Raw genomic sequence first — 21,149 nt, forward strand, 5'->3', positions numbered from 1 at the left:
CGTAGTAATGCAGTACCACACCGAAACAGTCAATTAAACCTGGTTGCGATTAATATTTAAGAGGATAACGCCGGTTATGTCTCGGTTAGGTCTGGGATTGGCCCTCATCTAGCTCGTACTTTCGCATTTTTCGCATAATTGTTGGCAAGATCCTCGCCTTTTTGTGGTTTGGATCACGTAGTACTCCGGTACCACACCGAAGCAGTCAATTAAAGCTGGTTGCGATTAATATTTTCGAGGATAACGCCGGTTATGACTGGGTTAGGTCTGGTATTTGCCATCATCTGGCTCGTACTTTCTCATTTTTCGCATACTTGTTGGCCAGATCCTGGCCTTTTTCTGGTTTGGAACACGTAGTAATGCGGTACCACACTGAAACAGTCAATTAAACCTGGTTGCGATTAATATTTAAGTGGATAACGCCGGTTATGTCTCGGTTAGGTCTGGGATTTGCCCCCATCGGGCTCGTACTTTCGCATTTTTCGCATAATTGTTGGCCAGATCCTGGGCTTTTTCTGTCGTGCATCACGTAGTAATGCGGTACCACGCCGAAACAGTCAATTAAACCTGGTTGCGATTAATATTTTCGAGGATAACGCCGGTTATGTCTCGGTTAGGTCTGGGGTTTGCCCTCATCTGGCTCGTACCATCGCATTTTTCGCGTACTTGTTGGCAAGATCCTGAGCTTTTTGTGGTTTGGATAACGTAGTAATGCGGTACCGCACCGGAGCAGTCAATTAAAGCTGGTTGCGATTAATATTTTCGAGGATAACGCCGGTTATGTCTGGGTCAGGTCTGGTATTTGCCATTATCTGGCTCGCACTTTCGCATTTTTCGCATACTCGTTGGCCAGATCCTGGCATTTTTCTGGTTTGGAACACGTAGTAATGCGGTACCACACCGAAACAGTCAATGAAACCTGGTTGCGATTAATATTTTGGAGGATAACGCCGGTTATGTCTCGGTTAGGTCCGGGATTTGCCACCATCTGGCTCGTACTTTCACATTTTTCGCATACTTGTTGGCCAGATCCTCGCCTTTTTCTGGTTTGGATCACGCAGTAGTGCGGTACCACACCGAAATAGTCAATTAAACCTGGTTGCGAGTAATATTTTAGAGGATAACGCCGGTTATGTCTGGGTTAGGTCTGAGGTTTGCCCTCATCTGGCTCGTACCTCCGCATTTTTCGCATACTTGTTCGCCAGATCCTGGCCCTTTTCTGGTTTGGAACACGTAGTAATGCGGTACCACGCCGAAACAGTCAATTAAACCTGGTTGCGATTAATATTTAAGAGGATAACGCCGGTTATGTCTCGGTTAGGTCTGGGATTTGCCCTCATCTGGCTCGTACTTTCGCATTTTTCGCATACCTCTTGGCCAGATCCTGGCCTTTTTCTGGTTTGGAACACGTAGTAATGCGGTACCACACCTAAACAGTCAATTAAACCTGGTTGCGATTAATATTTAAGAGGATAGCGCCGGTTATGTCTCGGTTAGGTCTGGGATTTGCCCACATCTGGCTCGTACTTTCGCGTTTTTCGCATACTTGTTGGCCAGATCCTGCGTTTTTTCTGGTTTGGATCCCGTAGTAATGTGGTTCCACAACGAAACAGTCAATTAAACCTGGTAGCGATTAGTATTTTAGAGGATAACGCCGGTTATGTCTTGGTTAGGACTGGGATTTGCCCTCAATTGGCTCGTACTTTCGCATTTTTCGCATACTTGATGGCCAGGTCCTCGCCTTTTTGTGGTTTGGATCACGCTGTAATGCGGTACCACACCGAAATAGTGAATTAAACCTGGTTGCGAGTAATATTTAAGAGGATAGCGTCGGTTATGTCTCGGTTAGTTCTGGGATTTGCCCTCATCTGGCTCGTACTTTCGCATTTTTCGACTACTTGTTGGCAAGATCCTGGGCTTTTTCTGGTTTGGATCACGTAGTAATGCGGTACCACACCGAAGCAGTCAATTAAACCTGGTTGCGAGTAATATTTTAGAGGATAACGCCGGTTATCTCTGTGTTAGTTCTGGTATTTGCCCTCATTTGGCTCGTACTTTCGCATTTTTCGCATACTTGTTGGCCAGATTCTGGGCTTTCTGTGGTTTGGATCAGGTAGTAATGTGGTACCACACTGAAACAGTCAATAAAAGCTTGTTCCCATTAGTATTTTAGAGGATAACGCTGGTTAGGTCTGGGTTAGTTCTGGTATTTGCAATCATCTGGCTCACACTTTCGCGTTTTTCGCATACTTGTTGGCCAGATCCTGGCCTTTTTCTGGTTTGGAACACGTAGTAATGCGGTACTACGCCGAAACAGTCAATTAAACCTGGTTGCGATTAATATTTAAGAGGATAACGCCGGTTATGTCTTGGTTAGGACTGGGATTTGCCCTCAATTGGCTCGTACTTTCGCATTTTTCGCATACTTGTTGGCCAGGTCCTCGCCTTTTTGTGGTTTGGATCACGCTGTAATGCGGTACCACACCGAAATGGTGAATTAAACCTGGTTGCGAGTAATATTTAAGAGGATAGCGTCGGTTATGTCTCGGTTAGGTCTGGGATTTGCCCCCATCTGGCTCGTACCTTCGCAATTTTCGCATACTTGTTGGCAAGATCCTGGGCTTTTTCTGGTTTGGATTATGTGGTAATGCGGTACCACACCGAAACAGTCAATTAAACCTGGTTGCGATTAATATTTTCGAGGATAACGCTGGTTATGTCTGGGTTAGTTCTGGTATTTGCCCTCATCTGGCTCGTACTTTCGCATTTTTCGCATACTTGTTCGCCAGATCCTGGCCATTTTCTGGTTTGGATCACGTAGTAATGTGGTACCACACTGAAACAGTCAATAAAAGCTGGTTCCGATTAGTATTTTAGAGGATAACGCCGGTTATGTCTGGGTTAGTTCTGGTATTTGCCCTCATCTGGCTCGTACTTTCGCATTTTTCGCATACTTGTTGGCCAGATCCAGCGTTTTTTCTGGATTGGATCCCGTAGTAATGTGGTTCCACACCGAAACAGTCAATTAATCCTGTTTGCGATTAATATTTTAGAGGATAACGCCGGTTATGTCTCGGTTAGGTCTGGGATTTGCCCTCATCTGGCTCGTACCTTCGCATTTTTCGCATACTTGTTGGCCAGATACTGGCCTCTTTCTGGTTTTGATCCCGCACTTATGTGGTTCCACACCGAAACAGTCAATAAAAGCTTGTTCCGAATAGTATTTCAGAGGATAACGCTGGTTATTTCTGGGTTAGTTATGGTATTTGCAATCATCTGACTCATACTTTCGCGTTTTTCGCATACTTGTTGGCCAGATCCAGCGTTTTTTCTGGATTGGATCCCGTAGTAATGTGGTTCCACACCGAAACAGTCAAGTAATCCTGGTTGCGATTAATATTTTAGAGGATAACGCCGGTTATGTCTCGGTTAGGTCTGGTATTTGCAATCATCTGTTTGATACTTTCGCATTTTTCGCATACTTGTTGGCCAGATCCTGGGCTTTTTCTGACTTGGGTCACGTAGTAATGTGGTACCACACTGAAACTGCCAATAAAACCTGGTTCCGATTAATATTTCAGAGGATAACGCCGGTTATGTCTGGGTTAGTTCTGGTATTTGCAATCATCTGGCTCATACTTTCGCAATTTTCGCATATTTGAATGGCCAGATCCTGGGTTTTTTTCTGGTTAGGATCACGTATTAATGTGGTGCCGCACTGAAATGGTCAATTCAACCTGAATTTGGTCAATATTTTAGAGGATAACACCGGTTAGGTCTGGGTTACGTCTGGTATTTGCCAGCATCTAGCTCATACTTTCGCAATTTTGCATGGTTGTATGGCCAGATCCTGGCCTTTTTCTGGTTTCGATCACGTAGTAATGTGGGACCACACTGAAACAGTCAATTAAACCTGGTTTCGATCAATACTTTAGAGGATAACGCCGGTTATGTCTCGGTTAGGTCTGGTATTTGCAATCATCTGGTTCATACTTTCGCATTTTTGGCATATTTATTCGCCAGATCCTGGGCTTTTTCTGACTTGGGTCACGTAGTAATGTGGTACCACACTGAAACATTCAATAAAACCTGGTTCCGATTAATATTTTAGAGGGTAACGCCGGTTAGGTCTGGGTTACGTCTGGTATTTGCAATCATCTTCCTCATACTTTCGCAATTTTGGCATACTTGTTGGCCAGATCCTGTGCTCTTTCTGATTTGGATCAGGTAACAATGTGGCACTACACTGAAACAGTCAATTAAACCTGGTTTCGATCAATACTTTAGAGGATAACGCCGGTAATGTCTCGGTTAGGTCTGGTATTTGCCATCATCTAGCACATACTTTCGCATTTTTCGCATACTTGAATGGCCAGATCCTGGGCTTTTTCTTATTTAGATCACGTAATAATGTGGTACCTATTGAACTTTATTTACTATTAATATAACAACAGTGGTTTATAACATAAGCAGTAATATATAAAGTTTAATAAACACGTAATTTCTGTATGGTACAAATGAAACAGACTGGAAATGAATGAACAAAATATGTATGAGAAACAAAAACGCAATATCACAGATCGATAAATTTTGTCGTCACTCTGCGTTCCTTCATCACACACACACAAAAGATTCATTCAATTAGATTCGTTGTCCTAGATTCGTTATCCTCCAACACCCTTCCACAACGATATACATTTTAAAATTGTTTTATTTGTTGACGCAGTGCACACTTTTCTGCCATATATTTTAATTTTACTTTTGCAAGAGGTTTAGTTAACATGTCGGCAGGCATTTCATCTGTAGGGCAGTATTGATAATCTATTTTTCCCCGATCCTTAATGTCTTTTATATTATGGAACTTTGTATCAATGTGTTTTGTCCTATTGTTAAACTTCTTGTTGGATGTGAGTTTTAAGCAACTTTGGTTGTCTTCGTAGATGATTGTGTCCTGGGTCCCTTTTCCAAAATCTTCCAGTAGACGTTGTATCCATACAGCTTCTTGAGTAGCTTCGGCAAGGGCTATATATTCCGCTTCAGTAGACGATAGTGAAACACATGGCTGCTTCCTGCAAGCCCAACTTATCGAAGCTCCGGCAAATTGATACAAATATCCGCTATTCGACTTTCTATCATTTCTGTCTTGTGCCCAATCGGCGTCTGCAAAACCAATTAGTTTCCTGCTTTTAACCCTTTGACCAAGTTTCAGTTCATAATCAATTGTTTGTTTTAAATAGCGAGCGACTCTTTTCGTTTCTATCCAGTCATTTGTTGTGGGATGCTTGTTGTGTTGGCTTAAAATAGCAACGCTTGCGGATATGTCCGGTCTACTGTTTACTGCTACGTACAATAAAGCACCGATGAGCTGTTGATACCTGTCACTTTTTGGCATTTCTGATCCATTTTCTTTATATTTAAAATACGTGTGATCTAAAGGTACACTTGATCCTTTTGCATCTTGAAGACCGAATCTGTGTAATATTTTTTTAATATATTTCGCTTGATTTATGCTGTAAAAGCCTTCTTCATTTCTTCTCATCTCTATTCCTAAATAATGTTTCAAGAATCCTAAGTCATTCAAACAAAAATGTTTCTTTAAAAATGTTTATATTAATAATAAAAAATATCGTCAACATAAATAATAACATAAATCAGTTCTCCTTTATCTTCTTTAGTATACAAACATGAGTCTGCCTGACTTTGTTTGAAATCATATTTCACGAGCAAATCGTTTAATTGGTCATTCCAAATTTTGGCAGCCTGCTTCAAACCATAGATGCCCCTTTTAAGTCTGCAAACATAGTCATCTTTTTTACCAGGTATTTCATATCCTTCAGGTTGCTTCATAAATATCGTCTCGGTTAATTTCCAATTTAAAAAAGCAGTTTTTGCATCAAAATGTTTTATCAACATACCTTTTTGTCCAGTGACCGTTAAAAAAGTCCTGAATGTAGATTGTCTTACTACCGGTGCAAAATTTTCATCGTAATCCGTGCCATATTTTTGTGAAAACCCTCGAGCAACAAGTCTGGCTTTATATCTCTCCACACTTCCATCGATGTTTCGCTTAATTTTAAAAACCCATTTACACGAGACTATATTTGTGTCTTTTGGTTTGGATACGATTTCCCAAGAGTCGTTCCCCAATAAGGAATTAATTTCGTCATCCATGGCCCTTTTCCAATGCTCTTTATCAGATCCTGACAATGCTTCCTTCGCACTTCTTGGTTCATGTTCTGTATTTAGGACCATGTTTGACGAAGCTACATACCTATCTGGTGGTACTCCTTTATTCGTTCTTTGAGACCGTCTGCACTGTATGCGATCCGTTTCCTCATGATCACCGTTTGTCTCTTTACTTGACATATATTCGTCTGTACTTGGTCCGTCGTCTGATTCTTGATCGTCAGCTGATTCTTCACTGGATGACTTTTCACTTTCAACATCTTGATCGTCAGCTGATTCTTCACTGGGCGACTTTTCCCTTTCAACATCTTCATGGTCGTCTTCCGTGCTGTCTTTTATTTTCGAAAAAATGACCACATTGTCCATCGGTTTATATTCGCTTACTAAATCTAAAAACACAACGTCGCAGCTGATCTTGATGCGATTTGTTTTTGTGTCTAATAAACGAAACGCCTTTGATTCATCGGAGTAGCCAACGAATGTAAATTTCTCAGCTTTGTCGTCTAATTTCTTCCTCTGTTCCTTATGTATGTGTATGTATGCACTGCAACCAAAAATGTGTAAATTTCCGACATCGGGCTTTTTCGAAAACCACAATTCATATGGGGTTTGATCGATTGCTTTCGTAGGTAATCGATTCTGTAAATAGTTAGCTGTGTTTACAGCTTCTCCCTAATATTTCTTATCTAAATTACCATCGAGCAGCATACATCTTGCCATCTCAAGTAGCGACCGATTCTTTCGCTCAGCAACGCCATTCTGCTGAGGTGAATAAACTGTTGTATACTGTGCTTGAATCCCTTCCTGTCTCAAATAATTCTTTAAATCTTCATTAACATATTCTGTTCCCCGATCCGATCTTATTATCTTTGTTTTTTTCTTAAACTGTGTTTTCATTCTTTCTACATATTCTTTTATACATTTTGCTGTTTCATTTTTATGACTCATAAGATAAATAGTCGAGAAACGAGAATAGTCGTCGATAATTGTTAAAATGTACCTTTTGTTGCTCGGTGTTACTGTTTGCATAGGTCCGAACACGTCCGTATGTATGAGATCTAGAATTGAATTTGTCTTGCTTTTTGATACTTTTGAGAAAGGTAATCTAGCCATTTTACCCTTAACGCAGCATTCACAAATCATCTGCTGTCCACAATTCTTAATCTTGATACCTGTGGCTAGATCTTTATTACCTAAAAACTTTATGGCGTTAAAATCTCTATGCCCGAAGCGACGGTGCCAGGTATGCTGGCAATCCGCTGTATGCCCATTAACAATACTTCCGCTCGCTATATATACTTTTTCAATTGGACTTACTTGATACAACTCGGGTGACAATTTCGCAATCGCTTGTAATTTGTTGTCCTTCATGATCTTACAATCGTTTTCGTCAAACGTCAATCTGTATCCATCTTTCACCAGTTTCTTTACTGATAATAAGTTTGACCCAAGTGTCGGCACATATAACACATCGCACACTTTTATTTTGAAGGCGCATTAGAGTCCAATACACAATCTATTACACCCGAAGCGATTCCTTGCACTTCAGCAATCTTTTGTTCCTCTGCAAGACACACTTGACCTTTCCTTCGCGTGTCGAATTCTTGAAAAAACTTCTTCGAAGTCGCCGTATGGCTTGTTGCCCCAGAGTCGACGATCCATACATTTTTATTGTCCTCTTGATGCTTCTCCGTTCCAAGATATGCTCCATCAGAAATTTCTGCTCTTGCATAAAAACAATAATCATTCGAAGAATCTTGCGAGACTGCATTAGCTTTTTCTTTTTTATCTATCCAGGCTTTATATTTTATACAATCTCCTTTAAAATGCCCTGATTTTTTGCAAAAATAGCAATTTTTCTTCGACTGCGTGCTGTTTGTATTTTTGTATCCAGTTTTCAACGCCGTTTCTGTACACTCTCTTGTGACCTTTGTCCCTTTACGTCTTTTGTATTCGTCCATTAATTTACTTTTTACAAGTTCTAACGTAAAATCACCTTCGGGCATGCTTTCAAGTGCTGTCACGAGAGTTTCATAGGATTCTGGGAGACTTCCAAGCAGCATTGCACCCATAAGATTGTCTGGTAAATCCTATCCGAGGGCAGCTAATTTTTCAAAATAACCGCACATTGTGGTAATATGTTCCTCCATGTTGCCATTTTCTTTCATGGCTGTTCTACATAATTGTTTTAGCAACAATACTTTATTCGTTAACGTGGCCTTTTGGTGATATCCTTGTAGAGAATCCCATACCTCACATGATGTTTTGACATTCCTCATGTGCTGCAGTTGGCTGTCTTCTACTAATAGTCCTATTGTAGCGCGTGCTTCATTATACTTTTGCACCCAAACAGCATCTTCCGTAGCGGGTCTTTCACTTCTTATCACTTCCCATAGTTTTTCCTTAATTAACAGAAGTTCCAATTCGTAACTCCATCACTTTAATTACTGTCCACTGGGCCCATAACCTATTGGACTTTATTTACTAATAATATAACAACAGTGGTTTATAACATAAGCAGTAATATATAAAGTTTAATAAACACGTAATTTCTGCATGGTACAAATGAAACAGACTGGAAATGAATGAACAAAATATGTATGAGAAACAAAAACGCAATGTCATAGATCGATTAATTTTGTCGTCACTCCGCGTTCCTTCAACACACACAAACAAAACATTCATTCATCTAGATTCGTTGTCCTAGATTCGTTGTCCTCCAACAGTACCACACTGAAACAGTCAATTAAACCTGGTCCCGATTAATATTTTAGAGGATAACGCCGGTTATGACTGGGTTAAGTCTGGTATTTGCAATCATCTGGCTCATACTTTCGCATTTTTCGCATACTTGTTGGCCAGATCCTGGGTTTTTTCTGGTTTGGATCACGTAGTAATGTCGTACCACACTGAAACCGTCAATTAAACCTGGATTTGATAAATACTTTAGAGGCTAACACCGGTTAGGTCTGGGTTACGTCTGGTATTTACAATCATCTGCCTTATACTTTCGCATTTTTTGCATACTTGATGGCCAGATCCTGGGTTGTTTTCTGGTTAGGATCACGTATCAATGTGGTGCCACACCGAAATAGTTAATTCAACCTGGCTTCGACTAATATTTTAGAGGATAACAGCGGTTAGGTCAGGGTAAGGCCTGGTATTTGCCATCCTCTGGCTCATACTTTCGCATTTTTCGCCTTCTTATTGGCCAGATCCTGGGTCTTTTTCAGGATAGGATCACGTATTAATGTGGTACCACACTGAAATAGTCAATAAAACCTGGTGGCGATTAATATTTTAGAGGATAACTCCGTTTATGTCTGGGCTAGGTCAGGTATTTGCAATCATCTGGCTCATACTTTCGCATTTTTCGCATACTTGTTGGCCAGATCCTCGGTTTTTCCTAGTTTGGAACACGTAGTAATGTGGTACCACACTGAAGCAGCCCACTAAACCTGGTTTCGAGCAATATTTTAGAGGATAGCACCGGTTGGGTCCCGTTTTGTTCTCGGTTATGCCCGTATCTGGCTCATACTTTCGCATTTTTCGCATACTTGATGGCCAGATCCTTGGCTTATTCTGGTTTCGATCACGTAGTAACGTGGTACCATACTGAAACAGTCAATTAACCCTGGCCTCGATCAATATTTTAAAGTATAACTCCTCTTGGGTCACGTTTAGGTCTGGTGTAAGAACCTCACCTGACTCATACTTTCACATTCTTCGCATACTTATCGGCCAGATCATGGGCTTTTTCTGTGTTGGGTCACGTTGTAATGTGGCGCCACAATGAAACAGTCAACTAAACCTGACCTCGATCAATATTATAGAGGATAACACCGTTTAGGATTGTATTAGGTCTGGTATTTGCAATCATCTGGGTCATACTAACGCACTGTTCGCATACCTGTTGGCCAGATCCTGGGCTTTTTCTGGTTGGGATTATGTAGTAATGTGGTACCACACTGAAACAGTGAGTTAAACCTGGATTCGATCAATATAATAGAGGATAACTCCGGTTGGGTCACGTTTAGGTCTGGGATTTGCCCTCATCTGTCTCATACTTTCGCATTCTTCGCGTACTTGTTGGCCAGACCCTGGGCTTTTTCTGGCTTGAATCACGGAGTAATGTGGTACCACACTGAAACAGTCCATTAAACCTGGTATCGATCAATATTATAATGTATACCACCGTTTGGGTCTCGTTTAGGTCTGGGATTTGCCCTCATCTGGCTTATACTTTCGCATTCTTCGCATACTTGTTGGTCAGATCCTGTGTTTTTTTCTGGTTTGAATCACGTAGTAATGTGGTGCCACACTGAAACAGTTAATTAAACCTGGTCTCGATCAATATTTTAAAGTATAACTCCACTTGGGTCACGTTTAGGTCTGGGATTTGCCCTCATCTGTCTCATACTTTCGAATTCTTCGCATACTTTTTGGCCAGATCCTGGGCTTTTTCAGGCTTGAATCACGCGGTAATGTGGCACCACACTGAAACAGTCCATTAAACCTGGTACGGATCAATATTTTAGAGGATAACACCGTTTAGGATTGTATTAGGTCTGGTATTTACAATCATCTGGATCATACTTTCGCATTTTTCGCATAACTATTGGCCAGATCCTGGGCTTTTTCTGGTTTGGGTCACGTTGTAATGTGGCACCACAATGAAACAGTCAACTAAACCTGACCACGATCAATATTTTAGAGGATAACACCGTTTAGGATTGTATTAGGTCTGGTATTTGCAATCATCTGGGTCATACTAACGCACTGTTCGCATACCTGTTGGCCAGATCCTGGGCTTTTTCTGGTTGGGATTATGTAGTAATGTGGTGCCACACTGAAACAGTTAATTAAACCTGGCCTCGATCAATATTTTAAAGTATAACTCCAGTTGGGTCACGTTTAGGTCTGGGATTTGCCCTCAATTGTCTCATACTTTCGCATTTTTCGCATACTTGATGGCCAGATCCTGGGCCTATTGTTGTTTTGATCACGTAGTAACGTGGTACCGTACTGAAACAGTCAATTAAACCTGGCCTCGATCAATATTTTAAAGTGTAACTCCACTTGGGTCACGTTTAGGTCTGGTATTTACCCTCACCTGGCTCATACTTTCGCATTCTTCGCACACTTGACGGCCAGATCATGGGCTTTTTCTGTGTTGGGTCACGTTGTAATGTGGCACCACATTGAAACAGTCAACTAAACCTGACCTCGATCAATATTTTAGAGGATAACACAGTTTAGGATTGTGTTAGGTCAGGTATTTACAATCATCTGCATCATACTTTCGCATTCTTCGCACACTTGTTGGCCAGATCCTGGACATTTTCTGCTTTGGATCACGCAGTCATGTAGTACCAGAATGAAACAGTCAGTTAAACCTGGATTCGATCAATATTTTAAAGGATAACACCAGTTGGGTCTGAGTTAGGTCTGGTATTTGCAATCATCTGGGTCATACTAACGCACTTTTCGCATACCTGTTGGCCAGATCCTGGGCTTTTTCTGGTTGGGATTATGTAGTACTGTGGTACCACACTGAAACAGTGAGTTAAACCTGGATTCGATCAATATAATAGAGGATAACTCCGGTTGGGTCACGTTTAGGTCTGGGATTTGCCCTCATCTGTCTCATACTTTCGCATTCTTCGCACACCTGTTGGCCTGATCCTGGCCTTATTCTGGTTTGGGTCAGGTAGTCATGTGGTACCACACTGAAACCGTCAATTAAACCTGGTTCCGATCAATAAATTAGATGATAACACCGGTTAGGTCTGGGTTAGGTCTGGTATTTAGCCTCATCTGGATCATACTTTGACATTCTTCGCATACTTGTTGGCCAAACCCTGGCCTTTTTCAGGTCTCGGTCACGTAGTAGTGTGGTACCACAATGAAACAGTCAATTAAACCTGACCACGATCAATATTTTAAAGTATATCACCGGTTGGGTTACGTTTAGGTCTGGGATATGCCCTCATCTGGCTGATACTTTCGCATTTTTCGCATACTTCTTAGCCAGATCCTGGGTTCTTTTCTGGTTTGGATCACGTACTAATGTAGTACCAGAATGAAACAGTCAATTAAACCTGGATTCGACCAATATTTTAGAGGATAACACCGGGTAGGTCTGGGTTAGGTCTGGTATTTGCCCTCATCTGGCTCGTACTTTTTTTTTTTTTTTTTTTTTGTCGTGGGGAAAATCTTCGAAAGACTCCCTCCCACCTCCTTGGGGAGAGGTGGGAGGGGTGTGTGGGATTCCCCGCGCCCGTACAACGACAGGCGCGGGACCTACCCACTAAAAACCCCACGGTGACCCTTCGGCACGCTTTGGGAGGATACCGGGAATCGCTCGAAGCATTCTTCCGGTATCATCCCCGTGCCCGCGCTTTCGCGCCCATCCCCCGGGGGGACAATCGGTCCCCCCAGTAGATACACTGCCTCATAGCGGCGGGACGGGGCCACTCCATCCCGCCGCTATCCGTCCCGGGGCCGCATTTAGTGGCGGCTGCGAGCCCCAACTCGCAACCGCCCGCGACCCCGTTTCCACCCCTCGGCGGCCGGGCGTTCATGGCCGCACCAGACCGCCGAGGGTGCCTCCCCTTGCGTCGGACCGGTAGGGGGAGGCACTCCTACCCACAACCGGTCCGACCCGGCGCCGCCTGGCGGGAGGAGGGTCCCCTCAGGACCCCCCTCCCAGCCTAGGTCATCCGCCACGCCGAGGCGGCCGCCCGCGACGCCTCGCGACCGGGCGACGACCTCGGGCCACCGCACGAGCGCGTGCTTCAGCACGCCGCTGACGCTCGCGCTCCCTCCCCGCGGCCTCCTTCTGCAACATTACGTTCTCGCAGAAGGAGGCCACGGCCCTCCACTTCTCCTCGCTGCCGAGCATGGCGCGCACCACGCCCGGCAGCGAGACATCCCGCCCGACGACGCCGACCAGGACACGGCGCTCCCCCTCCCACGCGGGGCATACCTCCAGGGTATGATCCGCCGTGTCCTGCTCAGCGTCGCAGTTGGCCAACAAGTTTGCGAAAAATGGGAAAGTATGAGGCAGATAATTGCAAACACCAGACGTAACCCAGACCTAACCGGTGTTGTCCTCTAAAATATTGATCGAAGCCAGGTTTAATTGACTGCTTCAGTGTGGCATCACATGAATACGTGACCCTATCGAGAAAAGAACCCAGGATCTGCCCAACAAGTATGCGAAAAATGCGAAAGTATCAGCTAGATGTTGGCAAATACCAGACCTAACACAGACATAACCGGCGTTATCCTGTAAAATATTGGTCGAAACCAGGTTTAATTGACTGTTTCAGTATGGCACCTCATTAATACGTGATCCTAACCAAAAAAAATCCAGGATCTGGCCAACGAGTATGCGAAAGATGCGAAAGAATTAGGGAGATGATTGCAAATACCAGACGTAACCCAGACCAAACCGGTGTTGTCCTCTAAAATATTGATCGAAACCAGGTTTAATTGACTGTTTCAGTATGGCACCTCATTAATACGTGATCCCAACCAAAAAAAACCCAGGATCTGGCCAACGCGGATGCGAAAGATGCGAAAGTATTAGGGTGATGATTGCAAATACCAGACGTAACCCAGACCTAACCGGTGTTGTCCTCTAAAATATTGATCGAAACCAGGTTTAATTGACTGTTTCAGTATGGCACCTCATTAATACGTGATCCTAACCAAAAAAAATCCAGGATCTGGCCAACGAGTATGCGAAAGATGCGAAAGAATTAGGGAGATGATTGCAAATACCAGACGTAACCCAGACCAAACCGGTGTTGTCCTCTAAAATATTGATCGAAACCAGGTTTAATTGACTGTTTCAGTATGGCACCTCATTAATACGTGATCCCAACCAAAAAAAACCCAGGATCTGGCCAACGCGGATGCGAAAGATGCGAAAGTATTAGGGTGATGATTGCAAATACCAGACGTAACCCAGACCTAACCGGTGTTGTCCTCTAAAATATTGATCGAAACCAGGTTTAATTGACTGTTTCAGTATGGCACCTCATTAATACGTGATCCCAACCAAAAAAAACCCAGGATCTGGCCAACGCGGATGCGAAAGATGCGAAAGTATTAGGGTGATGATTGCAAATACCAGACGTAACCCAGACCTAACCGGTGTTGTCCTCTAAAATATTGATCGAAACCAGGTTTAATTGACTGTTTCAGTATGGCACCTCATTAATACGTGATCCTAACCAAAAAAAATCCAGGATCTGGCCAACGAGTATGCGAAAGATGCGAAAGAATTAGGGAGATGATTGCAAATACCAGACGTAACCCAGACCAAACCGGTGTTGTCCTCTAAAATATTGATCGAAACCAGGTTTAATTGACTGTTTCAGTATGGCACCTCATTAATACGTGATCCCAACCAAAAAAAACCCAGGATCTGGCCAACGCGGATGCGAAAGATGCGAAAGTATTAGGGTGATGATTGCAAATACCAGACGTAACCCAGACCTAACCGGTGTTGTCCTCTAAAATATTGATCGAAACCAGGTTTAATTGACTGCTTCAGTGTGTTACAACGATAATACGTGTTCCAAACCAGAACAAACCTAGGATCTGGTCAACAAGTATGCGAAAAATGCGAAAGTATGAGCCAGATTGGGACAAATCCCAGACCTAACCTAGACACAACCGGCGTTATCCTCTAAAATATAAATCGCAACCAGGTTTAATTGGCTGTTTCGGTGTGGAACCACATTCCTACGTGATCCAAACCAGTAAAAACCCAGGAACTGGCCAACAAGTATGCGAAAAATGCGAAAGTATGAGTCTGATGATTGCAAATACCCAAGACATAACCGGCGTTATCCTCTAAAATATTTATCGAAACCAGGTTTAATTGACTGTTTCAGTGTGGTACCAATTTACAAGGTGATCCGAACCAGAAAAGACCCAGGATCTGGCCAACAAGTATGCGAGAAATGCGACTGTATGAGCCAGATGATGACAAATACCAGACCTAACCCAGACATAACCGGCGTTATCCTCGAAAATATTAAACGCGACCAGGTCTAATTGACTCTTACAGTGTCTTACCACATTACTACGTGATCCAAACCAGAAAAAGCCCAGGATCTGGTCAACAAGAATGTGAAAAATGCGAAAATATGAGCCAGATTGGGGCAAATCCCAGACCTAATCCAGACATAACCGGCGATGTCCTCTAAAATATTAATCACAACCAGGTTTAATTGACTGTTTCAGTGTGGTACCACTTTACAACGTGACGCGAACCAGAAGAGACCCAGGATCTGGCCAACAAGTATGCGAAAAATGCGACTGTATGAGCCAGATGATTGCAAATACCAGAACTAACCCAGACCTAACCGACGTTATCCTCTAAAATATTAATCGGAATCAGGTTTAATTGACTCTTTCGGTGTGGTACCACATTACTACGTGATCCAAACCAGAAAAAGCCCAGGATCTGGCCAACAAGTATGCGAAAAATGCGAAAGTACGAGCCAGATGATTGCAAATACCAGAACTAACCCAGACATAACCGGCGTTATCCTCTAAAATATTAATCGCAACCAGGTTTTATTGACTGTTTCGATGTGGTACCACATTACTGCGTGATCCAAATCAGAAAAAGCCCAGTATCTGGCCAACAAGAATGCGAAAAATGCGAAAGTATGAGGCAGATGATTGCAAATACCAGACGCAACCCAGACCTAACCGGTGTCAGCCTCTACAATATTGACCGAATACAGGTTGAATTGAATATTTCAGTGTGGCACCACATTAATACGTGATCCTAAGCAGAAAAAAACCCAGAATATGGCCAACAAGTTTGCGAAAAATGCGAAAGTATGAGGCAGATGATTGCATATTACAGTCGTAACCCAGACCTAACCGGTGTTATCCTCTGAAATATTGTTCGAAACCAGGTTTACTTGACTGTTTCAGTGCGGTACCACATTAATACGTGATCCTAACCAGAAAAAAGCGCAGGATCTGGCCAACAAGTATGCGAATGATGCGAAAGTATGAGGCAGATGATTGCAAATACTAGACCTAACACAAACCTAACCGGTATTGTCCTCTAAAGTATTGATCGAAGCCAGCCTTAATTGACTGATTCAGTCTGGTACCACATTACTACGAGGTCCAAGTCATTAAAAGCCCAGGATCTGGCCAACAAGTATTCGAAAAATGCGAATGTATGAGGAAGATGATTGCAAATACCAGACCTAACCCAAATCTAACCGGTGTTATCCTCTAAAGTATTGATCCAAACCAAGTTTTATCGATTATTTCAGTGTGGTACCACATTAATACGTGATGCTATCCAGAAAAAGACCCAGGATCTGGCCAACAAGTATGCGAAAGATGCGAATGTATGAGGCAGATGTTTGCAAATACCAGACCTAACACAAACCTGACCGGTATTGTCCTATAAAGTATTGATCGAATCCAGGTTTAATTGACTGTTTCGGTGTGGTACCACATTACTACGTGACCTAGATCAGATAAAGTCCAGTATCTGGCCAACAAGTATGCGAAAAATGCGAAAGTATGAGGCAGATGATTGCAAATACCAGAACTAACACAAACATAACCAGCGTTATCCTGCACAATATTCATCGCAACCAGGTTTAATTGACTGCTCCGGTGTGGAGCCACATTCCGACGGGATCCAAACCACAATATACATAAGATCTGGCCAACTAGTACGCGAAAATTGCGAAAGTATGAGCCAGATGATTGCAAATACCTGAACTAACCCAGACATAACCAGCGTTATCCTCTAAAGAATTAATCGGAACCAGGTTTAATTGACTGTTTCAGTGTGATACCACATGACTATGTGATCCAAGCCAGAACAAGGCCAGGATCTGGCCAGCAAGTATGCGAAAAATACGAAAATACGAGCCAGATGACGGCAAATCCCTGACCAAACCGTGACATAACCGGCGTTTTGCTCTAAAATATTAATCGCAACCAGGTTTAATTGACTGTTTCGGTGTGGTATCGCTTTACTACGTGATCCAAACCAGAAAAAGGCCAGCATCTGGACAACAAGTATGCGAAAAATGCGAAAGTACAAGCCAGATGAGGGCAAATACCAGACCTAACCCAGACATAACCGGCGTTATCCTATAAAATATTAATCGCAACTAGGTTTAATTGACTGCTTCGGTGTGGTACCGCATTACTACGTGATCCAAACCAGAAAAACCCCAGGATCTTACCAACAAGTATGCGAAAAATGCGAAAGTATGAGGCAGATGATTGCATATTACAGTCGTAACCCAGACCTAGCCGGTGTTATCCACTGAAATATTGTTCGAAACCAGGTTGACTTGACTGTTTCAGTGCGGTACCACATTAATACGTGATCCTAACCAGAAAAAAACTCAGGAGCTGGCCAACAAGTATGCGAAAGGAGCGAAATAATCAGGCAGATGATTGCAAATACCAGACCTAACACGAACCTAACCGGTGTCAGCCTCTACAATATTGACCGAATCCAGGTTGAATTGACTATTTCAGTGTCGTACCACATTGACACGTGATCCTGCCCAGAAAAAAGCGCAGGATCTGGCCAACAAGTATGCGAATGATGCGAAAGTATGAGGCAGATGATTGCAAATACCAGACCTAACACAAACCTAACCGGTATTGTCCTCTAAAGTATTGATCGAAGCCAGCCTTAATTGACTGATTCAGTCTGGTACCACATTGCTACGAGGTCCAAGTCAGTAAAAGCCCAGGATCTGGCCAACAAGTATCCGAAAAATGCGAAAGTATGAGGAAGATGATTGCAAATACCAGACCTAACCCAAATCTAACCGGTGTTATCCTCTAAAGTATTGATCGAAACCAGGTTTTATTGATTATTTCTGGGTGGTACCACATTAATACGTGATGCTATCCAGAAAAGGACCCAGGATCTCGCAAACAAGTATGCGAAAGTTGCGAATGTATGAGGCAGATGTTTGCAAATACCAGACCTAACACAAACCTGACCGGTATTGTCCTATAAAGTATTGATCGAATCCAGGTTTAATTGACTGTTTCGGTGTGGTACCACATTACTACATGACCTACATCAGAAAAAGTCCAGTATCTGGCCAACAAGTATGCGAAAAATGCGAAAGTATGAGGCAGATGATTGCAAATACCAGGCGCAACCCAGACGTAACCGGTGCCAGCCTCTACAATATTGATCGAATCCAGGTTGAATTGACTATTTCAGTGTGGCATCACATGAATACGTGACTCTATCGAGAAAAGAACCCAGGATCTGCCCAACAAGTATGCGAAAAATGCGAAAGTATCAGCTAGATGTTGGCAAATACCAGACCTAACACAGACATAACCGGCGTTATCCTGTAAAATATTGGTCGAAACAAGGTTTAATTGACTGTTTCAGTATGGCACCTCATTAATACGTGATCCTAACCAAAAAAAATCCAGGATCTGGCCAACGAGTATGCGAAAGATGCGAAAGAATTAGGGAGATGATTGCAAATACCAGACGTAACCCAGACCAAACCGGTGTTGTCCTCTAAAATATTGATCGAAACCAGGTTTAATTGACTGTTTCAGTATGGCACCTCATTAATACGTGATCCCAACCAAAAAAAACCCAGGATCTGGCCAACGCGGATGCGAAAGATGCGAAAGTATTAGGGTGATGATTGCAAATACCAGACGTAACCCAGACCTAACCGGTGTTGTCGTCTAAAATATTGATCGAAACCAGGTTTAATTGACTGTTTCAGTATGGCACCTCATTAATACGTGGTCCTAACCAAAAAAAATCCAGGATCTGGCCAACGAGTATGCGAAAGATGCGAAAGAATTAGGGAGATGATTGCAAATACCAGACGTAACCCAGACCAAACCGGTGTTGTCCTCTAAAATATTGATCGAAACCAGGTTTAATTGACTGTTTCAGTATGGCACCTCATTAATACGTGATCCCAACCAAAAAAAACCCAGGATCTGGCCAACGCGGATGCGAAAGATGCGAAAGTATTAGGGTGATGATTGCAAATACCAGACGTAACCCAGACCTAACCGGTGTTGTCCTCTAAAATATTGATCGAAACCAGGTTTAATTGACTGCTTCAGTGTGTTACAACGATAATACGTGTTCCAAACCAGAACAAACCTAGGATCTGGTCAACAAGTATGCGAAAAATGCGAAAGTATGAGCCAGATTGGGACAAATCCCAGACCTAACCTAGACACAACCGGCGTTATCCTCTAAAATATAAATCGCAACCAGGTTTAATTGGCTGTTTCGGTGTGGAACCACATTCCTACGTGATCCAAACCAGTAAAAACCCAGGAACTGGCCAACAAGTATGCGAAAAATGCGAAAGTATGAGTCTGATGATTGCAAATACCCAGACATAACCGGCGTTATCCTCTAAAATATTTATCGAAACCAGGTTTAATTGACTGTTTCAGTGTGTTACAACGATAATACGTGATCCAAACCTGAAAAAGCCCTGGATCTGGCCAACAAGTATGCGAAAAATGCGAAAGTACGAGCCAGATGATTGCAAATACCAGAACTAACCCAAACATAACCAGCGTTATCCTGCACAATATTCAACGCAACCAGGTTTAATTGACTGCTCCGGTGTGGAACCACATTACGACGGGATCCAAACCACAATATACATAAGATCTGGCCAACTAGTACGCGAAAATTGCGAAAGTATGAGCCAGATGATTGCAAATACCTGAACTAACCCAGGCATAACCAGCGTTATCCTCTAAAGTGTTAATCGGAACCAGGTTTAATTGACTGTTTCAGTGTGATACCACATGACTATGTGATCCAAGCCAGAACAAGGCCAGGATCTGGCCAACAAGTATGCGAAAAATACGAAAATACGAGCCAGATGACGGCAAATCCCTGACCAAACCGTGACATAACCGGCGTTTTGCTCTAAAATATTAATCGCAACCAGGTTTAATTGATTGCTTCTGTGTGGTACCGCATTACTACGTGATCCAAAGCAGAAAAAGCCCAGGATCTTGCCAACAAGTAGGCGGAAAATGCGAAGGTACGAGCCAGATGAGGGCAAATCCTAGACCTAACCGAGACATAAGCGGCGTTATCCTCCAAAATATTAATCGCATCCAGGTTTAATTGACTGTTTAGGTGTGATATCGCTTTACTACGTGATCCAAACCAGAAAAAGGCCAGCATCTGGACAACAAGTATGCGAAAAATGCGAAAGTACAAGCCAGATGAGGGCAAATACCTGACCTAACACAGACATAACCGGCGTAATCCACTAAAATATTAATCGGAACCAGGTTTAATTGACTGTTTCAGTGTGGTACCAAACTACTACGTGGTCCAAACCAGAAAAAGCCCAGGATCTGGCCAACAAGTATGCGAAAAATGCGAAAGTACGAGCCAGATGAGGGCAAATACCAGACCTAACCCAGACATAACCGGCGTTATCCTATAAAATATTAATCGCAGCTAGGTTTAATTGACTGCTTCAGTGTGGCATCACATGAATACGTGACTCTATCGAGAAAAGAACCCAGGATCTGGCCAACAAGTATGCGAAAAATGCGAAAGTATCAGCTAGATGTTGGCAAATACCAGACCTAACACAGACATAACCGGCGTTATCCTGTAAAATATTGGTCGAAACAAGGTTTAATTGACTGTTTCAGTATGGCACCTCATTAATACGTGATCCTAACCAAAAAAAATCCAGGATCTGGCCAACGAGTATGCGAAAGATGCGAAAGAATTAGGGAGATGATTGCAAATACCAGACGTAACCCAGACCTAACCGGTGTTGTCCTCTAAAATATTGATCGAAACCAGGTTTAATTGACTGCTTCAGTGTGTTACAACGATAATACGTGATCCAAACCAGAAAAAGCCCTGGATCTGGCCAACAAGTATGCGAAAAATG

At 42.7% G+C, this 21,149-nt stretch overlaps 1 protein-coding gene across 1 annotated transcript; it reads right to left on the reverse strand.

Annotated features, from left to right (window-relative positions):
• Nucleotides 1–4,699: 4,699 nt before the first annotated feature.
• LOC143350673 (uncharacterized) lies at nucleotides 4,700–9,899 on the reverse strand. Its single transcript, XM_076782695.1, has 8 exons — nucleotides 9,891–9,899; nucleotides 8,314–8,588; nucleotides 7,712–7,911; nucleotides 7,187–7,616; nucleotides 6,882–6,990; nucleotides 6,571–6,765; nucleotides 6,272–6,518; nucleotides 4,700–5,568 (listed from the first exon to the last, which is right to left on the reverse strand). Exons 1-8 carry the CDS (start codon nucleotides 9,897–9,899, stop codon nucleotides 4,700–4,702), a joined length of 2,334 nt encoding a protein of 777 aa, XP_076638810.1.
• Between the last annotated feature and the right edge of the window lie 11,250 nt (nucleotides 9,900–21,149).

Source organism: Colletes latitarsis, unplaced genomic scaffold (genome assembly GCF_051014445.1).
Source record: "Colletes latitarsis isolate SP2378_abdomen unplaced genomic scaffold, iyColLati1 scaffold0013, whole genome shotgun sequence".
NCBI lineage: Eukaryota > Metazoa > Arthropoda > Insecta > Hymenoptera > Colletidae > Colletes > Colletes latitarsis.